The sequence below is a fragment of the Diadema antillarum genome, unplaced genomic scaffold (genome assembly GCF_040938485.1).
Source record: "Diadema antillarum isolate AM-2024a unplaced genomic scaffold, OU_Dant_1.0 seq00000378_RagTag, whole genome shotgun sequence".
In the NCBI taxonomy this organism is placed as follows: Eukaryota; Metazoa; Echinodermata; class Echinoidea; order Diadematoida; family Diadematidae; genus Diadema; species Diadema antillarum.
The window spans coordinates 717,663-742,359 of NW_027271377.1; the positions used below are offsets into that span (position 1 = coordinate 717,663).

Here is a 24,697-nt window from a genome sequence, read left to right on the forward strand (position 1 = left end):
ATGGAGAGGTGGAGCACTGTCTGTTTTTAAAGGACAAGTTCACCTTCATAAACATAAGGATTGAGAGAATGCAGCAATATTAGTAGAACACATCAGTGAAAGTTTGAGGAAAATTGGACAATCGATGCAAAAGTTATGAATTTTTAAAATTTTTGTGTTGGAACTGCTGAACGAGGAGACTACTACAGCTTGTGATGTCATATGAGTACAACAGTATAAAGAAAATGTAAAGAAAATTCAACGTATTTTAAATTTTTTTCACATAACAAAAGAGCATTTGACTTGCCTCTTTCTAAAGGCAGGGGGAATAATATTACCCATAACATATGTCGGTAACGAGTCAAGGGAATGTGTACTTTTTTCAAAAGATGAAATTTTGTGAAATTGTCTTTATATTTTCCTATATTGTTGTACGTATGTGACATCGTACACTGCAGTAGTCTTCTCATCCAGTGGTTACTGCACAAAAACTTCAAAAAATTGTAACTCTTGAACGGATTGTCCGATTTGCCTCAAACTTTTAATGATGTGCTCTACTAATATTGCTACATTTTCTCAATCCTTATGTTTATGAAGGTGAACTTGTCCTTTAATATCACTGTATTGCCCAGTGAGAATTGGCCTTGTAAATAGTGAGTCATTCATCAAACTTTGTCACATGGTGATTTTATTGTCTATACCAGATTGGCATTCACTTTGAGGTGTTACAGTAGCTTTTCTTAGCAGTGATATTCTCATGGTCGGACATGCGGGTATTTAGCCATAGTTGCCTGAGGGAAAACAAACCCATACAGTTGATTCGACTGGCGTACTTTTGAGACAAAATTATCTAGTTTTCTTGTGTAGTTGGCTTTGAAATTCCAGAAACTGTCAGATATGGTCAATCTTAATATTTTTGATAGTCTCGAGAAATTCAATGGACAAATTACAGAAAACAAAGGTACATGGAGGATTCTGAGTGCCCATGCCATGCTGTACAGTACGTATTGCATGTATCATCATGTAGATGCATAAACTGCTTGCATGCACTGCATCACCATGCTCAACCTCCGCACATGTGGACAGATGAGCTGTTTGTTTTCACTCCGGCTATATCAGACATGTACCCGACCATGAGAATTAGAAGAAACACATGATGTTGAGATGTAAGATGCTCTGAGCTAAAATGTTTCCTGCTACAATGTATATTGTGATTGTTTTTTCTGTTTTTTTCTAACCACCTTTTAATACCAGGAACCTACCGGCCAAGAATCCGGAGGAAGAGGAGAAGCACAAGGAGGCATACACACAGATGCTGAAAGAAGCGAAAAAGAAAGGTAGCGTTCAAACACTTCATTTAATGTACCATCATTCTTCTCTCCAAGCACCTGCCGATGTTTACAACTTATGAAATGTGATATCACGGAAGCTAATGCTTTATTCATACCCTTCATGCCTGAAGGGTGCCCAAGGCATTATTTTTGTCTGTTCCAAACCATCTGCCTTGTAATACATCTGGGAGTCTGGTCCCTCGGCTGATTTGTAGAGTGGAAAGTGACTTTACAAAATAAAAACAAACCGAAACAAAAAATACATTATATTTTTCTTAATGCACCACTTACACTGGCAAATATATCCATGGGGAAACATGTTTGATTCACTTGCCATAAAAACCTTCAGCTAAGAAGCGCATATTCCCTGCTCATTGTGGCATGTGCGGAATCTCCAAACAGGAAGAGGAAGTAAGTGAAAGCAACCGTTACTTCCATCCTCAAGCCTGCTTGCACTTTAGTGAGGAGGAAATTCACATGGCAAACAGCACGAAACTTGATCAGTGGGTGGAAACATGTGCTTACATTGTTTGTAAAAAAAAAAAGAATTACAAGAAATAAAAAAATAAAAGTAATAATGACGATGACGGTGAAGATGATGAAGATGATGATAATGATGATGATGATGATGGTAATAAAAATAATAATAATAATAAAGAATAAAAATGGAAAACCAGAGGAGTCATACAGATGTGATCTGATGTGTGATATGACCTGATATGTTGACAAAAATCAACCATTTCGCATGTCAAAAGAGATGGGAGTGTTTTACTGTAAAAGTAGAAATTTTCACGGTGTTGAAATTTTCGCGCATTTCGCGCATTTCGCGCAACCTGAAACTGGCGCGAAAATAAAAGCACGCAAATATTTTTGCTTACCATATGTTCCAGTAGTCGATGTCTTGATTCTGTGGAATTAAAAACACGCGAAACTCTTCTTACCCCACCGAGCGCGAAAAATTAGTCGCTCGAAAATATCCACTTTTACAGTATTTTGCTAAATGTCTGGAGGCAGTTAGCAGAATCAGGGAGGTGACCTCCCTGGCAGAATTCATGAAGGTTCACAATAAAGACCTGTTAAACCTAAATCTACAAGTCGGCTGTTGCAATTAGCTTTCAATGTGGCCATTACATCTTTGCTTATTCCTTCTGGAGATCCTCATATTCTTGGCCATGGAGTTGATGAAAAACAAGGGCAGAAAATGAGGATGAACACAAAATTGAAATATTTAGATTGGTTTGAGTTGCAATCACCCAAAACACAACTGATCTTTATCACTGTGTGCCAATATAGACCCCCTCCCCCCTTTTCCCAGATGAAAGGGGTGGTACAGTTATGGTTGAGATGGGGTGTGAGGTTTCCCATGTTTGGTTTTTTTGTTGTGATGATTTATTGAGATAATGACCAACCTGAATTTCTTCCGTCGAGATGTTTTCATTGCAACTGATTGACAAATTGCCCTACATCGACGTAAATAAATAAGCACTGAATTGATCAGTGTTTAGTAGTAGCCATGATAAAAAATCATGGGCGTACATACTCGAGCAGGATTCGAACCTACGACCTCCTGATCACCGAACAGGCGTCATCTCCACTAGACCACCGAGCTTTCGCCCGAAAGCAAGTGTTGGTTCTAATCCTTATAGCATGCAGCGGGTACTGCTTTGTTATTCAAATTCATGAATTTCTTCCGTCGAGATGTTTTCATTGCAACTGATTGACAAATTGCCCTACATCGACGTAAATAAATGATCAGGAGGTCGTAGGTTCGAATCCTGCTCGAGTATGTACGCCCATGATTTTTTATCATGGCTACTACTAAACACTGATCAATTCAGTGCTTATTTATTTACGTCGATGTAGGGCAATTTGTCAATCAGTTGCAATGACCAACCTCTTATGAAATTATGAAAGAGCATATAATTCTCAGAGGAATTCAAAGTTTATTTGATGAAAATTGGTTTTTAAATGGTTGAGATATCCAAAACAAAGTGATCATAATAAAAGGTGGGACCCACCTTTTATTAGGACCGCTTTTGTTTTACTTTGTTTTTTAGTATCTCACCCATTTTAAAAAACTGATTTTCATAAAGTAAATCTTAAATTCCTCTGAGAATTGTATGCTTTTAAACATTTTATAAAATGGTTTCTAAGTATCTCGCAAAAAGTTAAAAGCAGAATTCTCACCTCAACCGATACTGTACCATCCCTTTAACACTGACTCAGACATAAAAACTCACACTACCAGTCATAATGGAAAGTTGGTACTGTTTACTCAGTGACCCGTGTAGGTGTGTATTGCATATTTTCATTCCCTTATATTCAAGACAACCAAGCCTGCCCCCTACCCCCGTCCCCCGCCCCTGAGGGGCCAGTCGGACAGTTCATCTCCCAATCAAATTGTAAACTGGAGAGAAATGCTGAATTTGTCCTCTGGTGACCGTCAGCTACTACTTTCTCGCAGGAGGTATGCATGGTCACGGGCAAACTACATGTATGTCCGATAGACAGAGGAGTGTTTAAAGGCAGTAGATAGATCCGTAGATGTGCATGTATACACTTTTATTTCTCTTTGGGAAATATTGAATGCCTGGATCAAAGGAGGAAAAAGCAAAACAAGAGCAAAAACAAAACAACCTTCTAGTTTAGCGTGCCATGCAGAGTACATCAGACATCACAGCACTCGTGTGCCACAGGTCTGTTAATTTCACAAGGTGCTTTCGAGAATTTACGCCCATGTAAGTAGTGCTGAAATCAAGATTTGATAAACTTACAGATTAAAAGAATGCACTCACTGTTAAAGATAATATAAAGTCTTGGTACCTCAAAAGTTTCCCTGAGTTTCCTTGTCTTAGTTTGTGTTTCAGGTTAAAGTACCTTTCATATAACTAACACTGTGAGACTTACTCGCCCCAAAGTGCTCTCATGTCTTAGTAATCATGCAATAATGGTTTCGTACAATACGTGTATATTGATTGTCGCGGTACCGCGTCGAGTCAAACTAACGGCTCGTTCAATTTTTTCAGAGCCCGCTCTGCTCTGGTACGAAACCATTAGTGCATGATTACTAAGACATGAGAGCACTTTGTGGCGGGTAATTCTCACAGTGTTAGTGATATGAAAGGTACTTTAACCTGAAACACAAACTAAGACAAGGAAACTCAGGGAAACTTTTGAGGTACCAAAACTTTATATTATCTTTAACTCCCAGACAGATTAAGGGGGGGGGGGGGGGGGAAGAAAGGGGGATGGGAGAGAAAAAAAAATGCTATAAAATATTGATTGTAGATGGCATCTGCTTCTGTTCCTAAACATCCATTGCTGAAGATATAATCCCCTTTATTTACCTTGATCTCTCTGTTTTTGTTTTTAGGTAAATGCTGCAGGTGTCTCTCTCTCAGAAAGAAATAAGCTATTATGGGTAATTTCTCGATAATGAAAACCTGATGAAATGTGAGCTTAATGTTGCCATGCCCTGGATGTTGTCAGCTGTGTACACGTAGTTTGTCATGGTGCATTGAAGAATGATATTAACCCGTTGAGGACGAGTCCCAAGTCTACTCGGGCAGGGGTCTATGGGAAATGCATGTTGTATCAAAATCAGTCCGTCCTCAACAGGTTAATGTATATATGTATTCTCTGTCAGGATGTCTAACCCACCTCCTAAAAGAGTTAATGAAATTGCCATCAGAATCAGAACCACTGGAATCCTGTATGCGGTGGGCATTTTAAAAACCACAAATGAACTGTATTGAAGAAGAAGGGGTTACTAAATTCTCCTCATATTGAAGACATTTCAATCATACATTCATCATGAAGGATATTTCGTATCTTAGGGCTTATCTCAGACACATTCAAGTTAATTGAAAAGGTTACAAATCACGACCTGTTTTTTCAATGTCCTTCTGCCGGTCATATTCTGTGGACTTTAGAAGGCCTTGTAGAAGAAGTAATCATCTTCAAGGCCTACTTTCCTTGAACTCTGCGCATTAACTCTGATCGTAATTCAGATCCCCTCCCCCAATGCGAGTGAAATCAATGCAAAGAGCAAAGCTATCAAATTTCCTCATAGCTTTGATACTTTGCACACCGTCTTGCAACAAGCAATGAATTCAAGTTGTCTCCATGGTGTTCTCAAGAGAGAGTTAGGGGCAGTTCTGAGGACAGGAGGGGAAACAAAAAGTAGCAGCATTTCTGGTTTGGGCATCACTTTCTGTTCTCTAAATAAAGCATGTCTTTCACAATGCTTGATTCTATATCATGCTGTTGTTAAAATCAGGCTATATGGTTATTTTTAGTGCATATTATGTTTTAGGTACATGCCACTGTCTGTAACAGTGCGCCCTGCCTGTTAGTATCCCTATACAGTCCCTATACTGTTAATCACATGACATGTGTTATAACTTTTACTGTGATTATTATTTTTTTTGAAGGGATGTACATCTCTTTTTTTTCTTTTTTCTTTTTAGTGGAAAGGAGTGTGATCATTTCAGTTTAGAACAGAATGATTTTGTAGAGAAACTGAGCAGTAAAATGCTACTTCTGTTATGTAATCTTTCTTTGCAGTCGAGCACTTACTATATGTGTAGAATATAATGCCTTGATCATTCTGCAGTCCTCCTAGATTTGTACTAATTCAGTGGAATTTCTCAACTTTTTCTCCAAGCTACTGTGCATCTATTCAAATCAAATAGTCTATGCTATTTGCATATTTTTCTTTGCAGTCGAGCACTTACTATATGTGTAGAATATAATGCCTTGATCATTCTGCAGTCCTCCTAGATTTGTACTAATTCAGTGGAATTTCTCAACTTTTTCTCCAAGCTACTGTGCATCTATTCAAATCAAATAGTCTATGCTATTTGCATATATATACATATTTTTTCTCTTTCTTTTTTGTTATCGGGAATATATTAGTCACAAATCTTCTAATGAGTCTATGATAATAGTAGGCCTACAACGTGTACATGTGATGTCTAATAAATGCTTTACGGGATGCTAGAAACATTCACATAATGTATCAAAACACCACGTCATTTCATGCGACCGATGATCAAAAATTTGATATCTTCAGAAGATCTTCCACATTTTTCTTTGGAAGGAAATGGTAAAACTCTGTTTCTAGAAGTCAGAGGAAAGGAAAGGGATATGATATTAAAAGTATATGACCTCTCAGTGCTGGGCAAGGACTGTATATTCATAGTAAAATCAAACAAGTACCTGAATGAAAGCATCTGGGTGAAATTTGACTGAAATGAAGTTTTTTTTTTTGTGCTAAGAGAAGAGAATAGAGCTAGAGAATAATGTATACAGTTCGACAGAATATTTCAGTAGACAACTTCTTTGTAAACAACGTTCTCTTTCTTTCGGCTAATACTGTAAAAGTGGATATCTTCATTTAAGTTATTTCGCGCTTGGCCAAGTAAGTTTAATGTTGTGTGTTTTTGATGCTGCGGAATCAGGATATTTGATAGTGGTGCATATAGATAACAAGCAAAAAGTATTGATGTGCTTTTATTCTTGCACTACTTTCTAATGGCAGAAAATGTGCCAAAATTTCCACACTGCGAAAATGTCCACTTTTACAATAATTTTGAAACAGAGTCAAAACTGTCACACCAGGCTCCACATTAGACCCAACTTGATAAGGAACTTACACATTCAGGCATCATACCTTGGAAGTGTATACTGTATATGCCGAATATTTCGCGAGGTTTTTATTTTCACGAATTTCACGAGTCAGGTGCTATTCGCGAAATTAAAGACACGCGAAAATATTGACTCTGATCACGCTATGAATGTGACGTAAGCGTACATTTCTCCGTTCGGTACAGGACTCTACGATTGCGAATTTAACCACTCGCGAAATCATCGGGAAGTTCCGATATGCGAAAATTTAGACTCACGAAATATATGGGGTATACAGTAAATGTGTGTGTGTGCATGTGTGTGCAATTCTGTTGTTGTTGTTGTTGTTGTTGTTGTTGTTGTTGTTGTTGTTGTTGTTGTTGTTGTTGTTGTTGTTGTTGTTGTTGTTGTTGTTGTTGTTGTTGTTGTTGTTGTTGTTGTTGTTGTTGTTGTTGTTGTTGCTGTTGCTGCTGCTGCTGCTATGGGGGATGAGATGTCAGTATTCAGTATCAAGAAAATGCATTCACAGCGAATCACAATATTCAACACATTTTAATGTTCCACAAAACTTATGTGCAAGTTATCATAAAGTAGCAACAGAACTTGACACTTCTGACTAATCATGTATTCAGATTTTGATTACTAATCAAATTGCCAAGTAATTTTTGCAGGGAGTCAAAAAGGACAAGTATGTTTGCTATCAAAATCAAAATGTTGCTCAGGACTCACTTTGCACTGTGTTTCCCATGATGAATGTAAACAAACGACCTAAAGTGAAATCCCTAAAGAAATTGACTTTAGGAAGGACATAGAGTCCGGTATTATTGTCTTATAGAGTTGCAATTAATCACATGTCTGTTTGATATAAAGAGATCCATATCAGTATAGGATGAAAATCAATTTTCCTGACAAATGTGATCCTGTATCATATTGTACCCATTGCATGTGTGAGTGGTAACAACGCTGCTTATAATTGCACATCTTATCATTCTGACATCTGGTTTGCTCTGTCAGACAACATTGCTGATTGTTTTCTTTGCATCATGTCTGGAGTATCTTCCGGCTGTTGTCAAGTTTTCTTGCTTTTGGTTGTTTTTTTGTTTTTTAAAGCACCGCACAAATCGCAATGTGATTAGCGTGTTTTGTCACTTTCCAGCTTCAGCGGAAGTAAGCCTGTGTGTGTGGTTGTCATTAAACATGGTGACAAAAGTTCCACACACAGACAGCACATACACACACACACACACTCACACACACACACCTAAAATGGGTGATGAGGTATTTGTTAGATTCTCTGAACAAGAATGTTTCTCAAAAAAAAAAAATGTATACATTGAACACAGAGCAACAGATGAAATAGCTGGTTGGATCAAATCAAACACATACATTTTCAATTTGAAAATAATTATAATCCATTCAATGTCATTTAATCAGTGGTATTGTGACTTGACGATCTAATGGAACCTGACAAGGATGGAGGAATTTTGTTTTTATACTGAAGTTACAGTACTCTTTATTTTCATAGTGTGTGAAATAGGGCTGATTACCGGTACTTGTTTGGCAAACTTTTTCTCCCCGTTGTTTGATAACGAGGCATCAAGGGCAATGTGTTTTTCCTTTATCTCAGCAGAAAAAATTTCATGCCGCGAATATATTGTGTTTTACAGTACAGGCGTCTACTTTGTATTTTGAATTTGCTATGCAAAACTATTTTGTTTTTATGTGCATGGACATTTATGTGCCCTATTTGTTAGATTCAAATCATTATCTGTGCACAACTGAAAATGTGATGTTTCTAAAACAATCATGCTTTTTTTTTTCTGAATGATCACATATATTTGTGAAGCCTTTAAGTGTTATTTGCACAAGAAATCATTTTCGTTGCATCCGTATATATGCAGCCAGTACACTAGCCTAGAAATACATGTTCCTCTGCATGCAAATATCTGGCATATACTTATCACAATCTTTTTTTTTCCAGATGTTTTTATCCATCTGTATGGTAGGGGCAACGAAATGCACATAATTCACACATAGGACTGATTACTAATTGTTATTAAAGAATAGTACGTGTAATAATCATCAAAATGCATTTCAGTTGCGGAAACATGATTGAATGTATTAAAGACCGTATACAGTGTAGATGCTGTATTAAACATCAAGAATCCAATTTGATAATTCTCTAGAGCAAGTCTTTTTGATCTCTTGGTACTTTACATTCTTCTGTCCATACAGAACACCTGCAAGTGGAGATCATTTTACACAAACCTGACTTCAATATCCATTAAATTTGTTTGTTTTACCTGGTGAAGTGGTTAATATACCGAGGAGGTTGTGCTCCTGAGTCATCTTCATTATTTGGGAAGAGTGATTTTGAAATGTGACGTTCAGTATAGTCCATTAGTGGTTCACATACAGACTATCAAAGATCCAAGACACTATTACAATCACGGCCGGTGACGTCATTCCTGGTCGTAATTGCCCTGCTCAGCTCAGTTCTTATTCTCTGTTGTTGTTGTTGTTGTTGTCGATTCCACTCTGGAGACAAGAGGGAGAGTTCATGCTTAATTTCATCTCCAGGCCTAATAAGCGTACTGACAAGAAAACTAATGTGTGGGATATACAGTATGTGTACACCTCAGCATGGTGGGATCTATCATGTGCATGTGTACAATATTGCGTGCTCACAGAAGCGTGCTTTAGAGCATGCACACAAGCTGCAATTAGTTTGTGTGTGCATGTATGTCTGTGTATGTGTATGTGTATGTGTGTGTATGCATACGTGTAAGTTTTTATGAATACGAGATACATGCATGTGTTTGTACTTTCATGCAGACATGTTTTTGCTATGCGTGGCCTTTGACTTCTATCATTTTTGCCTTCTATTCCAGATTTAGAAGGCTCTAGTGACAGCAGTATTCAACTGCCCCAACTTTTTTTTTAATGAACAGTGAATTGTCAGCTATGACCCCTAAATCAAGGTGAATTAGATTTATTATCAAGCAATAGTGCAGACAAGATAAGAGACTGTAGCCTTCCTTCTCTTGTAAAAAAAAACAAAAAGAAAAAAATATATATATATATATTGACAAGGAAAAATTGAATCCAGTAATTACAAAACACATACATTATATACTAGTACATGAATATTGAAGAAACGCATCAGACACCCTCACAGGAGCTACAGTGCTAAGAGAATTGAGTTTTTGCAACAAACGAATTTTGTATTATGTGATTCCTCAGCATTATGTACAAATATAGGTCTAGTACTGTTAATGAGGGTATGAAAATTGATTTTTGTACAATACAATAATATATCTCAGATAGTATCTGTGTGGAATCCCTGTATTATAATTTTTGTGTGATTTCTAAAAAAATTCTTTCCTCAGTTATGTGCTTGTATGAATTTAAGTGATGATTTTTCATTCATCAAAATCACTGAATGTGATGCTGTTCAAGTATACCTGTGTCAAATGGGAAGTCTAATACCAGACAGCAATAGATCGGTTCTGTATTGTATTCAGATTTAATGCATGCTTTTTTTTGCAAAAGTTGCCCTTAATAACCATACAGCTTGCCAGAGGTTTGCCCCACCTAGCAACAAGTAAGCGAATTCCTGCCTACGAATTTAATTGGATGGAGCAGGTGAATGACACGTTTTGTTACTAGGCTGTGCGAAAAGAAACATCCATGAAATACTATGAATTGTAATACATTAGAGAAACGGTCTATTTTATAAATGTGATCACATGATAGCCAACCGTATGTTGTGTTTATTCTTGAGCAGAACAGTTTGTTGAACAGAACGTTTGCATGCCAACAAATGGCAAATGATACCAGCAACAACATGGTCACATATTTGTTGTGGGATCAGTCAGAACATGCATTTTTGTATTGCTTATAGTGCCTTTAATATACAAAGCGATCAATATTTTGCAATGTAGTGGAAAATGTGTGATTTGAGGAGGCAATTTTTAGTGAAATAGGGTATCCTGTAAACTTTCTTGGTAGTGGTGGTGGTGCTCTGAAAAGAGCTAACCCCCCCCCCCCAAAAAAAAAAAAGATAAGTAAAAAGATAAGTTTAAAGTGTGCCTTCTCTATGCACTTTGACTACATTTTCCCTGTGTAATATAGCAATGATAACTTTTCTTATCAGTAAAATACAGAATTTGCCAACCATAACTCTTAAAGTGCTCTTTTCATGGCCAGAAATCCTTCAGGGGACTTTAGAATCCTTCATATGGAACATTTTGTGCATCCATACCCTTTACTGAGCACTAGTCTTTATCTAGATATACCATCCTCCTCAAGAAATTTCTGCACATCAGTCAAACAGCAGCTTGTACATGTCTTCTTTGTATTTGGAGAGTTTGATTGCAAAATGAGTGAACTCCATTCTAATTACTGTAAAAGTGGTTTCTTTTGCGTACAGATACTTTCGCGATTTCCATCAGTGCTGACTTTTTCACGTGTGTTTAAATTTGCGGTCGGCAAAATCTGTGAATTCACAGTTGGCAAAAACTTTTATATTGCACATGAAAACCCAAACTATAATCCAATTACTGAGTATTCTTTTATTTATTAAATAGAAATTAAAATTAAATGCAGGCTTACCTGAAATTCCGTCTCTCAAGTACTTTATAACATGCTTGTAACTACATTGTGTGGTATCGCTGTGTGGGTGTTGACCATCAATGCACTCAATGCGCGGAATCTTCGTGTGTGCATGTGCACAATAGCGTTGTAACAAGCGGCGAGTCCAAAACATTTCCTTGCGTGGTTAATTTCGCAAGACTTTTCAAAACATTTTCGCGTGATGTTAAATTCGCAGTTCAACCTCAAAGCGCGAAAAGCGCGAAAATAAAACCACCGCGAAAGAAACCACTTTTACAGTAAGTTGAGGTACATGCTTTTAAAGCTGCTTAGTAATAAAGAAAGAAAAAAAAACATGGGGTATTTTTAATCAAAATTTCAAGAATATTCCTTTGCTGGAAAGGTTTTATTTTGTGCTATGTGATGATGGACATACTTTAAGATATTTTGAAATGGTGCTTAGTCCATTTTGCGATCATACGCTTTACTTGTAAGTTGATTGGTTTTTTTTTAGTTCCACTTTATGTTGAAGTGTTTATTACCTCATAAAGATGAGTTTATCTTGACCACAGTGGTACCTGCACAAAATTACCAATATTTGCATCTCACGGATGCTGTCAGACACGACTTCCCTATCACCTGAGCAGTCTTTGTGGAATTAGTGCTCCGCGCAGCAGAACCTGTTTGTACAAGACTCCATATCGGCATGCGAATATTTTAATATATTGAATTGCGAGTCGTGAGAGACATGGCCCGCTGAAGGGACTGGCCCTGTGCCCCTGTGGCTGTCTGTCTGTGAGCGCGTGTTTGGCTGGCTGTTTCAAGGCAAGATGAGCCATGTCATTGATTTTCCGCGATATATTTTTTTCCTTTTCTTCACTGCTGCTCTCGTTATGTTCCACCAGGGATTCGAAAGGTAGATTGGAATGTGGTCAGAGATTAAGATTTGCAGGAGCAACTTGAAATTTTTTTCCACTTTAATTTGTGTGTGTGTGTGCAGGAATGGAACATTGAAATTGCATATGTTTCTGTGAAAAGTAAAGCTTTTCACTTTGTCTTTATTTTTTATTCAATGAGGGCCATTTACATTCCAGACAAGTTTATGATAAACAGTTTATGTCTTCCAGATTGAACAGGATCCTGCGTGCAGAACACTCAAAATCATAATTTATCGTCTGTTGATTAGTCACAGACAGACAGACAATTAAATGTAACATACAACAACAAAAAATGTCACATGAGTGCATGCCTGAATACATACCCAAGCTATACCAAATGTTCATTAACATCATCCACCTGAACCTCCCACTACACCTACTTTTTGTTTAGATTCAAAACTAGAAATTTGTAGGTAGGCCTACAAGTTAAAGATGTATGTCCATGCCCTCTCAGTAGAAGGCCCATCTCACTGGAGAAGGGCTTGCTCCAACTGCAGTGACTAATCATTTGAGTTGTACGAAAAAAAATAAAACAAAGCTGTCTTGTGTATACCAGTTCATGGAATTCTTAGCAAATTTATGAAAGTCTTTGACCTGAATACTTAGTGAATACAGTTCCCTGTCTCCTACTTCCTGCTGTCTTTGTATTTTTTGTAAGATATCATATTATAGCTGTGTCAGGCAAGCCTGTAGAAAATCACAGGCTTGCACTGTGATTTTCTTGTATACCTTTGAAAAAAAAAAACCACCACAGAGTTTGTATTACCCTGAACACAACACTGTAAACTAGTTTTATTTAGACCTTGTAATGTTAACAATAAAATCGCCATATAGATAGTGCATTTGCTCTGAATAGTCTGTGTAAAATGTGGGGATCATCAAAACCTTGAATTAACATATTTTTTATGTTTCCTGAATGAAATTCCAAATCTTCCTTAAAGCTGGTGGGCTGAGAAAGAGAATGAGGGCATTAACAAAAATGTGTAGACAAAATGAATGGTGATATGTTTCAGTTGCTCCTGACATGAATGCCAGTTACAAGTATGTTTGAGTCATATACCCGAATGTCATTATGTTGCATATTTCGCTGCTCTCCTCCCCAATCTGCAGAGCTGAAGCTGTACAAGCAGAAGTTAAAGAAAATGGCGCAGCAGCTGAAGTACGAGGACGGCATCAAGAGTTCCCTCCAGGTCTGGCAGCAGGAGATCCTTCCAAGATGGGATGAGATGTAAGTGTCCATTCAAGGCATAATTTACCAATTGCCGATGGAACAAAACCCCAGCATTAGTGCTTTAAAATAGTTCTGAAATGTGAGTTAGGGATAGAAACAACCACTGTAAAAATTTGAATGTGTATAATTGATGGTAAGTAACTATTGTTAAATACACAAAATGTGAACAATAGTTATGATAAAAATATTTCTAGACTAAACCATCTACAGTTGTGGTTTATTGAGAAAAATACTGATCAACTCCTTATATTTGGAGCTTTATTGCAAAAATTTCATATGGTAGCATGTTTTGTGATACAACAGACCTACACATATGCATCGAATGTGATATTTTGAACATTTTCTAAATCATTGCTCCCAAAGGTAAACAGGTCCTTTAACAAAACAAAAAAAGAAAAAAAAGCACTTGAAAACTGCAGACCTCTGCCAAGCAAATGTGCTAAAAATGGCCCCATTCCCCAATGACAGAGAATCCTTCAAAACAATTCCTGGTACCAGACAGAGATCCGAATCATTATCAATATTATGTATATCTATTCCTTGTGTCATTATCAACTTTTTCTGAACACTTCATCCAAATCCTTTCAAATTATTTTGCAAATAAATGAGCAGACAAACCCTGCATTGTCTTGGAAACAAGCAAGATATGCCCAGTCTAGGGAAAGATGCATTCTGATGTCTTTTTGTTAATCATATGTGTACTTCAGCAACAATTGACATATTATGTCATTGACAGAATCTTGGTTTTGGACAGGCTTCTTTTTTGGGTGAGCATATTCGAGTAATCTGCAGAAAAAAAAAAAGTAAAAAAAAAATAGTATAGATACATGGCATGCATTTATTCACTCAGCCACATAAGTGATGTTGAGGGTATCATGAATCCACACAAGTCAACATGCATTGCATTGCATAGTTCCTGTAAGTGCCAGGAGCATTTCTCTTTTAGCAGAGGGCTCGTAGTGAGAGTGATGGCAAGGAAGGAAAACAAAAAATAAAATCTAGAAATGAATTATAGATGAGAGGAAATGAAATTCTCTTCTGAGATAGAAAAGGAGAGATGGACAAAGACATAGACATGTACAAAAGCACAGCATTCTCACATGATGTGTGTGAACATACACATACATACACTGTATACGCATATCCATGTGTATCTAAACGCTCAAACAGACAACAAAAACAAAGCAGACAAAAAAAAATTGATAGAGACCAGTGAAATTTGAGCAAAGCCGTGTACAGAGATTGGGTTATTTGCTCTCTGAACAGTGTCAATAAATCAAGTATCATATCTGGGCAATTGTGTTTAATATTTTAATCTTATTTGCTCAGGATTTCATGCAGATTTCAACTGGTAATACTATTGTCATTTAGTTTATATGAAAATTTCAGTTCCTTCTATCTAGGAGGACACACATGATTAAAACCACGTTGGAATACCTTGATCAAAATGGAAGACTATATCCATGCCCGTATTGTGCCACATGAAAGAAATCATGTCGTAAAGCGAGGCGAAAATTCCAAACGGTATGAAAGCACAAGAATGCAAAGTAAACCTCTTCCCCAGTCTGATAGATGGCAAACAGGTTTTGGCTTTTAGGTAACAGTATCCTAATAAATCACCATATTCTCTCCCTATAAGTGGGTAGAGTGGGGAATAAAACATAGTTTTACAAGCCAAGGAGCCACTGGGGGACATACTTCAGACCTGAAGTGAATGCGCAATTCAAGTATGTTCTCAGTAATGTGAAAAATGCAAGCAGCTGTATGGGTTTCACATTTAAGGACTCCGGCAAAGCGAAACCACCTGAGAAGCAATTTCAGAAAAGACTGAAACTTTTCACTGGGGACTCTTTTGAAATTGTGGAACACTACTTTTGTCACCAAGGGAGGCCCATTAGATTTTCCCCAGTTTTCTTCCTGAAATAAAGCTCTTGGCCATCAATGCCCGACATCCTTCCTACGAAACTGTCATTGACTGGTACACATTACACAGAGCCCAGACAGCAGATATGGCATGGAATGAGCTTACCTCAGGAGACGGATATGAATTTATTCCTGATGATATGATAATCAGTTTCTTTTATATGATAATATGCTTCCAACGAAGCACATGCCCCAAAATGAAAGCAAACAGCATGGGAAATATTGGGAAGACTTTTTGTCAGAGATGTTGTAAGCAGGCAATAGATATACTGAAAATTCCTTTTATCACGAAGGGAAACAATCTCAAATTTTGACGGACTAATCTGTACACCGATCCGACTTAGTCGCATGATGCCATTAATACTGTGTCCCATGCCAATGGTAAATGCATGATGGATATTGTGGCACGGTGCGGTCTGCTCGCGGGACACCACAACAATGTTATAGATACACAAATTGATCCTCAGATTAGTTTGTGTCTTTTCTTCTTCAAAAAAAAATGTCTACTTCTGTGTTGATTACTGAGAATGGTATGAAATTATAGCTGTCATTTTTTTTTTTTTTTTTGGGGGGGGTAATATATCTAGAATTGTTCTTTTCCATGTGTTCTTTTGAGAAAGATAGTGAAGAAGTGAGTATGGGTATTGTAGAACGTCAGTCAGTATAATCCACTTTCTTTGTAGACAAACAACATAAGATCTTTTGATCAAATCAATCACCATGGTCATTTGGGGGATTCAGGAATCAAACAGAAATTGCATCCAATTTGTCACCTCATCAACACACCATTTCAAAGTAATGGTGGAATAATATCCCATCTTATACTTGACTTCTGAAATAGTAAGCATGCTAGCAATGATCAATATCATGTGTTTAACTTTATCGATTCATCTGTGATCTGTGATATTTTTGGCATGTTCTGAAGGTTGTTGATGTAGTGGTAAAAGTAAAGGTCAACTTTTTTTTCAGTAAGATATCTTTAGGAAACAAAATATCCATACTAATAAAAAAGTAGATAAAATCATATCAGCTTCTTTTTTTTCCCATATATCTTCACATTTATGGGCCTTGTTATGGTTAATCTCAGTTAGGTTTTTGTCAGAAAAATTGTTGAGGCACCCCTCACATTATCATTGAAAATGCAACAAAACATGGATAGAGCGAATCAGCTACCAAGGGTATTCTAAGAAGACAGTTACCCTTTGTGACAAGAATTGAAGCTGAACTCGGGGGCATAGGTCTAGGTCCAAGGTCCCTCCTGAAGGGGGAGGATCCCTATAAAAGTAGGCGTGTAGCTTCACCAGATGACAGGTGGGTGAATGGTTAACCCTTTCTGTGCCTGGGACTTTGGACAGTGTGTACAATACTATGGGGTTTTCTGTGCCAATCAGCACTGAAAGCACACAGAGGGTTAAATCTCTTCTGCCTGCAGGGGAACATGGTGAGAACTGGGGCCTGCAGTGGGGCCTTGCAAACAACATGTTACAACTCTGTGATTCACTGCATGGGATGGCAGGGGGCTTTTTTGAATGACTAGTACTGAAAGGCTGAACAGGATTGGCTTTTACTGACGCTAAAAGCAGTGTTGTTCGTTGTGTGCATTGTGTGTGTGTGTGTGTGTATTTGTGTGTTACTGTTCCTTAGTTGGATTTTTTGTAGTTGGTTTTTTTTTGGGATAAAGACTGTGCTAAATTTCAGGCACATAAAAAAAGATTGTTTTCTTTTGCATGCTGGGACACAGAATGCTCTTGAGCTTGGCCTTCATTGTATGTGTAGTTTGAAATTGATAAAGTAAATGTCCTTCAAATTTGCTTTTATTCTTGTCTTACATTGATTAAAAATTTATAACATTTTTTCAGAAAAAGAATCTCAGTTTCAGAGAGTACAATAGCAAAGTTAACACTACTGACATCAAGAGTGCAGTAACCCTTCATATTTGAGTTTATTGCCCTTTTTAATTTTCAAGCCAGTGTGTTTCATCTAATATCTCTTTTTGAAGGATAATGAAATTGGCAGCACGTTGCATAATTGAATATTTTCCTCCGGTAATCAAACCTATACATAACAATAGCTTTCCACTTATAGGTGCCACAGACGTTTACTGCCCTGATCATTCCATGTACAGACAAGTCGAGTACGTTGGAGTAATAGCATACTGCTGTATGTGGCTTTGACGAGTGTGCTACAGTAGAATTTCTCCCTATAGGCCAACTATGAAATGACTGCACTTGTACTGTTCCTCTCAGGATAAGAAGAGTGGGGGGGGGGGGAGGGGGGGAGGGGGGAGGGGAAAGAGAGAGAGATGGAAAACTTCATGCATATGCTTAGAAATTGCACTGCAGTGGCTCTGAAATTACAAGAGGATAAGAGCATCGAAACATCAAGATGAAGAAGGATTAGAAGCCATTAGAAGATAAGACTCTGAAATAAGCCTTTTGCTCCATTCCTGTATGTGGAACACGCATATGACTGTACTACCTTGCATTATTTACATCTTTGTATAGAATTATGATAGAAATAGATCCCTTTTGGAAAAAAAAAATATTGTGAAATTTTGTATTTGATAATATAACCTTTAAACATGATTCCTTTGGTGCACTTCACATTGGAGGCATAAAGAAATACAGCAAAAGATAGAACAAAATTGAAAAACTTTTGCAAGCAACTTGACTATATATGCATGTGTTCTACATCAGCTGATGAGGTGATGTGACTACAGCATAACTTAAACAGAGAGCCAGTATACTGTCAAACCAAAAAAAAGTTTCACATGCATGAAACTCATAAATTTTGCAAAGCAGGAAAGATTCACGAAAATAAAATGCAGTGAAAACAATTCTCATCTATACACAATGCATTGAACGCCAGTGGCAATTTGCAAAAGTTTCATGCCACAAATATTTCTGGTTTTACAGTCAACAGTGGCCTTCATGATATAGGCTTCAGGTCTGTGTGTAAAAGGTACAATTTGATCATACCTGTCCCTCCCCCTCTCCTTTCCGCCCCTCTTCCCATGTGTTATGTTACCCAATATGTGCTCGACGGTCATACCCATAGGTTTCGGCGGAGGAAGATGTGTACTGCGTCTCCAAAGGTATGGTGTGTTGTGTGCTTGATAGGCACAGATACCCACTGTACCTTTGAGATCCCCAGAAATCTAATTATACGGGGTCTTGAAGAGGTGTGCTGGTTGCTGGCTATTTCCACTAAATTGATTGGCATGAGACATGTCTGAAAAATTCAAACCAGCATGAGAGACAGACAGACAGACAGACAGACGGAGAGAGAGAGGGGAAGAAAGGGAGAGATGCATGCATAGATAAATGATAGAAAGACAGATGAATACTGTAGAAGCTGTTATTTTCCAAAGGTACATTTTTCGCAAACTGCGCAAATCACTGTTGGGACAGTGAATTTAGCACCTGGCAAAAATATTGCCTTATGCTGGGTATGTGCTAGTATATCTGTGCACTTATGACATCCTCAGTGTAAAATTGCGAAAACAAAATCTTGCAAAAAATATATATGACCTCCTCATTCGCAAAATAGCTATACATGAAAATAGCAGCTTTTATGGTAGACATACACACAGACTGATAGAAAGAAAGGGTGTTAGGGGAGTTTAGGATTGTTGTAAAAATTTCCAGTAGCCTTGCCAGTGTTATATAGATCAAGATAATACGGATTATGGGAGATTATGTTAAAATGAGGCATATCTACATATTAAAGACATAATTTACCATTTGCAGATGAAATAAAAATCCAGCATTAGTGCTCAAAATAGTTCGTAAAATGTGAGTTAGAGATAGAAACAACCAATGTAAAAATTTGAATTAGTATAATCAATGTTAAGTATTGTTAGATATACAAAATGTGAACAGTGGTTATAATAAAAATGTGTCCAGACTAAACCGTCTACAGTTATGGTTTATTGAGAAAAATAGTGATATCTCCTTATATTTTAGGTTTTATTGCAAGCAAATATATGGTAGGATGTTTTGTGATGCAACTGACCTACACATTTGCATCAGATGTGATATCTTGAACATTTTTTGAATCACTGCTCCCAATGGTAAACAGGACCTTTAAAGACAAAAAAGACACTTTGTGTTACATTTGCCTAAATATTTTTTTATAAGATTTAAAAAGAATTGACAAGCTTTTGACAAACCTTTGCAGGTAGTTTTGCATCCAAGACATTGCAGTCATTTATCTGTGGCAGTTGCTTTGAAACAACCATAAAGTCCTTATAAATTGCCTTACCAACATTGAAATGGCCATTTGGTGATCATTTACCCACATTCATTGAATTCTAAATGAGCTCTCATGCTTCAGTTCCACTCATTCATATTATAGTAATCTTCATAGATTTGACACTGGTTGAAATATTACCCTGAGATAAGTCTCACTCTATGATACTATAAACCCATAATGAAAACCCAAATCTCTTGTCATAATGCTCTGATGACTGTCAAAATTTTAATGGTGCAACATGCTCTTTGTGTTGGCTGCTGTTTATCATATTTTCTCTAACTTGAGCCATTCTCAATCACTAATATTACACAAATCATTTCTATGATTGCCTGAAGATCTCCTCGTTTGTTGGGCATGCACTGCACCTGTACGAGGTAATGAATCATTCTGTGCACTTGCTGCAGATGTGCAGCCGGTTAGAATTCATGCGCAGGACAGGTAAACAAATCCGTGCCTTGATGCACATGCCTAAAGTAAGAAATCCTGCTAGTCGACAGGAATTATGTCATGTCATCTGAGCCAATTCATGCTTCAAAGCCCCCTTTCAGTAACTCATGCATTTCTGGCCAGCTCCTGGCCCGAGCTAATTTGGCCCGTGCCAAGCAGTAAAAATTGCGTTCCGTAACTACAGCAGAGCCGCGCTACTTTTACGATGACCCATTCACGAACTCGGCCACGTAAGGGATAACTACCATGGTAACTGAACACGTCATGGACAGAGCGGAAGTGCATTTTTGCGTGATATTTGATGTGCATGCCTCGTGCTTATGAGCTGAGCAGCGTAAGCTGTGACCTTTGACCGTGAAAGGAATTTTGGCCCGCGCCTGGCGCTGCTATCGTTCATAAACTCTTCGATCAGCGCCAGGCCCGTGCCTGGTCCGCACCTGGTGCTAGCTGCAGCAGCGCCAAAATAGCCCACTCCTGGCCATCCTCCTGGCGCGGGCCACTTTGGCCCGACCCATTCATAAACTCAAAATTTTACGACTTAGCCTGCGCCTGGCCCGCGCCAGAGAGTTACTGAAAGGGGTATTACTCGCAAGGAATGTAAAATTGCCAGATATCCCACGAGCAAAATCTTATTGGTTTTTTGTTGATTTTTGTTTTTTTTTTTGTTGTTACAGGCTTTTTGTGTGTTTGTCCACATTGGTAATATGTGAGCAAAATTTCTTCAAGTTTGTGACCTTTAATGTGATACCTTGCATGTGTGAATGGCCTGTGTGATTTAACGGCCAACCTGTGTTCTTTGGCCTCTGCAATGTAATGACCAACCTGTGCTCTTGTAGTGTACCTTGATCAATAGATAAAAAACGCATTGTGTTGCAAACGCATATTAAAGGTATTGTTCACAAATGGGAGCAGGGATTTAAAAAATGCTCGAGTTATTACATTTGATGCATATGTGTATCACAAAACATCCTACCATATAAAAATTTCACAATAAAGCCTAAAATGTAAGTAGATATTGCTGCTTTTCTCAATAAACCATAACTGTATGCTGTGTATTCTAGAAAAAATTTTATAATTGTTGTTCACATTTTGTATATTCAACCATACTTAACATTGATTATACTGATTAACGATTTCAATACATGTATTAGTTGTTTCTATCCCTAACTCACAATTTAGAACTATTTTGAAGCAATAAAGCTGGGTTTTTGTTTCATCTGCAAATTGTAATTGATGTCTTTAAGTTAACATCCCCGAAATATACACATGTACTCATTACTCGTTCTTGAATTATAGATGCATTGGTTTTTTGCATGTTAAGAATTGCAAACTGTTCGGCCCATTTCTATTCACTTTATGTTGTGTGTATTTGTAAACTTGTGGAATTTTTAGTTTATTTGGATTTCTTGAATGAATCTGCACTCAGGGTTTTCATTTTTATGTCGTTGCCATGTCAATAGCTCAATATTAAAGGCTACTGTGCAATGTATTTACATGGGTCCTCTCATAAATAGGCCTACTTGCCACTTGGATTCAATTCCACCTACACTTCTGAAACATGTATCAAAGCACAAATGAATTGTGTACGGTGGTATCAATTCAGGTTGATAACAATTCTTGTATTTAAAGCACTGTTTGTTTGCCTGCTTTGCTTGTGCATTTTGTTGTTGTTGTTGATAGGACCAGTTCTTCATTGTATAACAATTGCCAATTGCCTAAAAATATTTGACAAATAAGAATTGATGTGCACACTTCCATGCACGGGTGAACAATGCATATGACGGAATTCAGTTATCTAAACGACTGGGCATAAAAGCAGTGAGCAAAGGTCAATACACCCACCAGACATTGTGATAAACTTTGGGAATTGGGAATGATTGTTCAAAATGCTTTGCAAGGTGATGAGTCACAGAAAGGGAAAAAATCTTAAAGCTATGCACCAGTAAAAGGGAGAAGAAAAAACCCCTCTGAAAGGGATGGTTTAGTTTTGGTTGAGATAGGGGATTCAGATTTTAACCTCTTGGCAGATCCTTAGAAACCATATGATCTGATAAAGAGCATACAATTCTAAGAGGAATTCAAAGTTTTTTAGGTGACAATCGGTTTTGAAACGGCTGAGATATCCAAAAAAAAAATTAAATCAAAGTGGTCATAATAAAAGGTGGGTCCCACCTTTTATTAGGACCTTTAGTTTTTAATATTTCAGCCATTTCAAAACCAATTTTCATCAAATAAATTTTATTTCCTCTCAGAATTGTTTGATTTTTGTATTTCATAAGAAGTCTCTTATTTCATATCTCACAGAAAAGCTGGGAACCTGAATCCCCATCTCAACCCAAACTACACCATTCCTTTAAAGTCTTGCTCCAGAAAGAGGCAAACTGCCTTTCTGTGGTGTAACTACTCTGGGTAACATGTTTTGAACACTTTCAGAATACCATTGTCATTTCAATGATAAATTTAACTTTGAGAGAAACAGTCATAATTGATTTTTTAATAAAGATTTGATTGATCAGACAGTGGATATGAACCTCTATTTTGTACTAATCATCTGGAAAATTAACTCTGAGGAAATGCTTTTTGAAGGAGGTAGTTTGTGCTGATTGAAATTTTCCAAGAATGTTCTAGCAAAATTTCAAGCCAGAAATTTCCATTTCTGAAGAGGAATGTTTCTTTTTTATTTTTCTTTTAATGTGCTTTGCTGGAAATTTCTTGCAATAATTGCAGTACAAATGATGCGATAGATTTTCTTTAGGGAAGGTGTAACCTTTGAGATCACTACGCTTTGTTTTCACTGCACAGTAGTGTTTCCTCATCCTGGTGTATATTCTGTACCTGAAACCTCTCATTTTTGTCAAGTTCCATGAAACTTCAATCAAAGATTGGATGCAGGCAATTGTTTAAAACAAAAATTGATCACATTAATCTCGAAGAAACCTAATTTCCAGAAGAATGTGAACTCTACAGTGCAAATACAGCTTGAAAGTTTATTGTTAAAAGTGACAAAAGAGGGTGTTTTTCTTTCTTCTTTTTTAGATTTTTTTTGGAAAAGTGTTTATGGTCAACGTGCAGTTGGCAACTGAGAAAGAAACCAGTAACAATAAACCATCAGACAAAAGAGTTAAAGAATGTGAAATTGGTCCCCCCTTCTTTTTCTCTTTTAGCTTTAATAGCAAAGCAACATAGTTTGATTACAGTGCTGCTTAGCTATGTATGGTGTATTTCCTAGTTCCCACATAAATGTTTATGTATCCATTGATTTTTTTTTTTTTTGGTTGTTGTTGGCAAAATGCCTCCAGGAATGTGATAAAATTTTCCACATAATATCGGATGGAGGGAAATAAATGTGATTAGATTTAGTGGTTAAAAGAATGGTTAAAGCATTTCTATGTGGTCTAAACTAGACGCACTGAAATGTAAGTATGCAGTGCAGTTCTCACGTATACAGTTAGAGCATATCAGGAGTAGATTTTATAGTTGTCAAAGGTCAAGGTTAAATATCGTAATGAAGAACTGTTGAGTCAGTTTCTCCAGAAATGTGGAACATGGATAGAATGTTACACTATGATTAGACACTAAAATTTTATCAGTGGATAAAAATCTTTGCAGAGCATACAACAACATGCTCTCTTTAAAAAGCAAGCCCTCTCCATGCTCAAGTTGACTGTAAACTGAGTGTGAATCGAGCCGAATGAACAGTCATGGTTTCAGCAGAAGTACCGATCCAACGATTGGACAAAAGTATGAATTGTATTGCATTTTCACATGATTATGCAATACAGTGATATAATAGGTGACCCAGGTGATGATGTCATTGCCTCACAACTTTCCATAGGTTTGAAGATAAGATCATGACTATTACACTCCCTTTCTCTGTATGAAATAAAATCTGCTGAGAAATCTTGACTTGAAGTCATTTTATATTGCTAGACTATTCTTTCATACGACAGACATGTGTAACGATTCCTCTCAAAGGGTGTGTACAGTTCTGGTGGAGGTGAGGATTTAGCTTTTAACATTTTGCAAATATTCAGAAACCACTCTATGAGATGTCAAAGAGCATGCAATTCTAAGGGGTATCAAAAGTTAATTTGATGAAAATCGGTTTTGAAATGGCTGAGATATCCAAAAACAAGGTGAAACAAAGAGATCCTAATAAAAGGTGTGGCCTGTCGCCTTTCATTATAATCACTTTTTTTTTTAATATCTCAGCCACTTGGAGACCAATTTTCATCATATCAACGTTGAATCCTTCTTAAAATTACATGCTCTTTCATATTTCATAAGAGGTTTCTCGTTATCTCACTTAGGAATGTTATAAACCTGAATCCCCACCTCAACCAGTACTGTACAGTCCCTTTAGATATTGAATT

At 37.2% G+C, this 24,697-nt stretch overlaps 1 protein-coding gene across 1 annotated transcript in view; it reads left to right on the forward strand.

The window, feature by feature from the left end:
- LOC139731557 (TBC1 domain family member 14-like) overlaps positions 1 to 24,697 on the forward strand; it is a 69,246-nt gene that overhangs the window by 24,577 nt on the left and 19,972 nt on the right. Inside the window, exons 3-4 of the mRNA XM_071642444.1 lie at positions 1,234 to 1,316; positions 13,580 to 13,697. Of these exons, the coding sequence (XP_071498545.1) occupies positions 1,234 to 1,316; positions 13,580 to 13,697 (201 nt within the window). The remainder of the gene's footprint in view (positions 1 to 1,233; positions 1,317 to 13,579; positions 13,698 to 24,697) is intronic.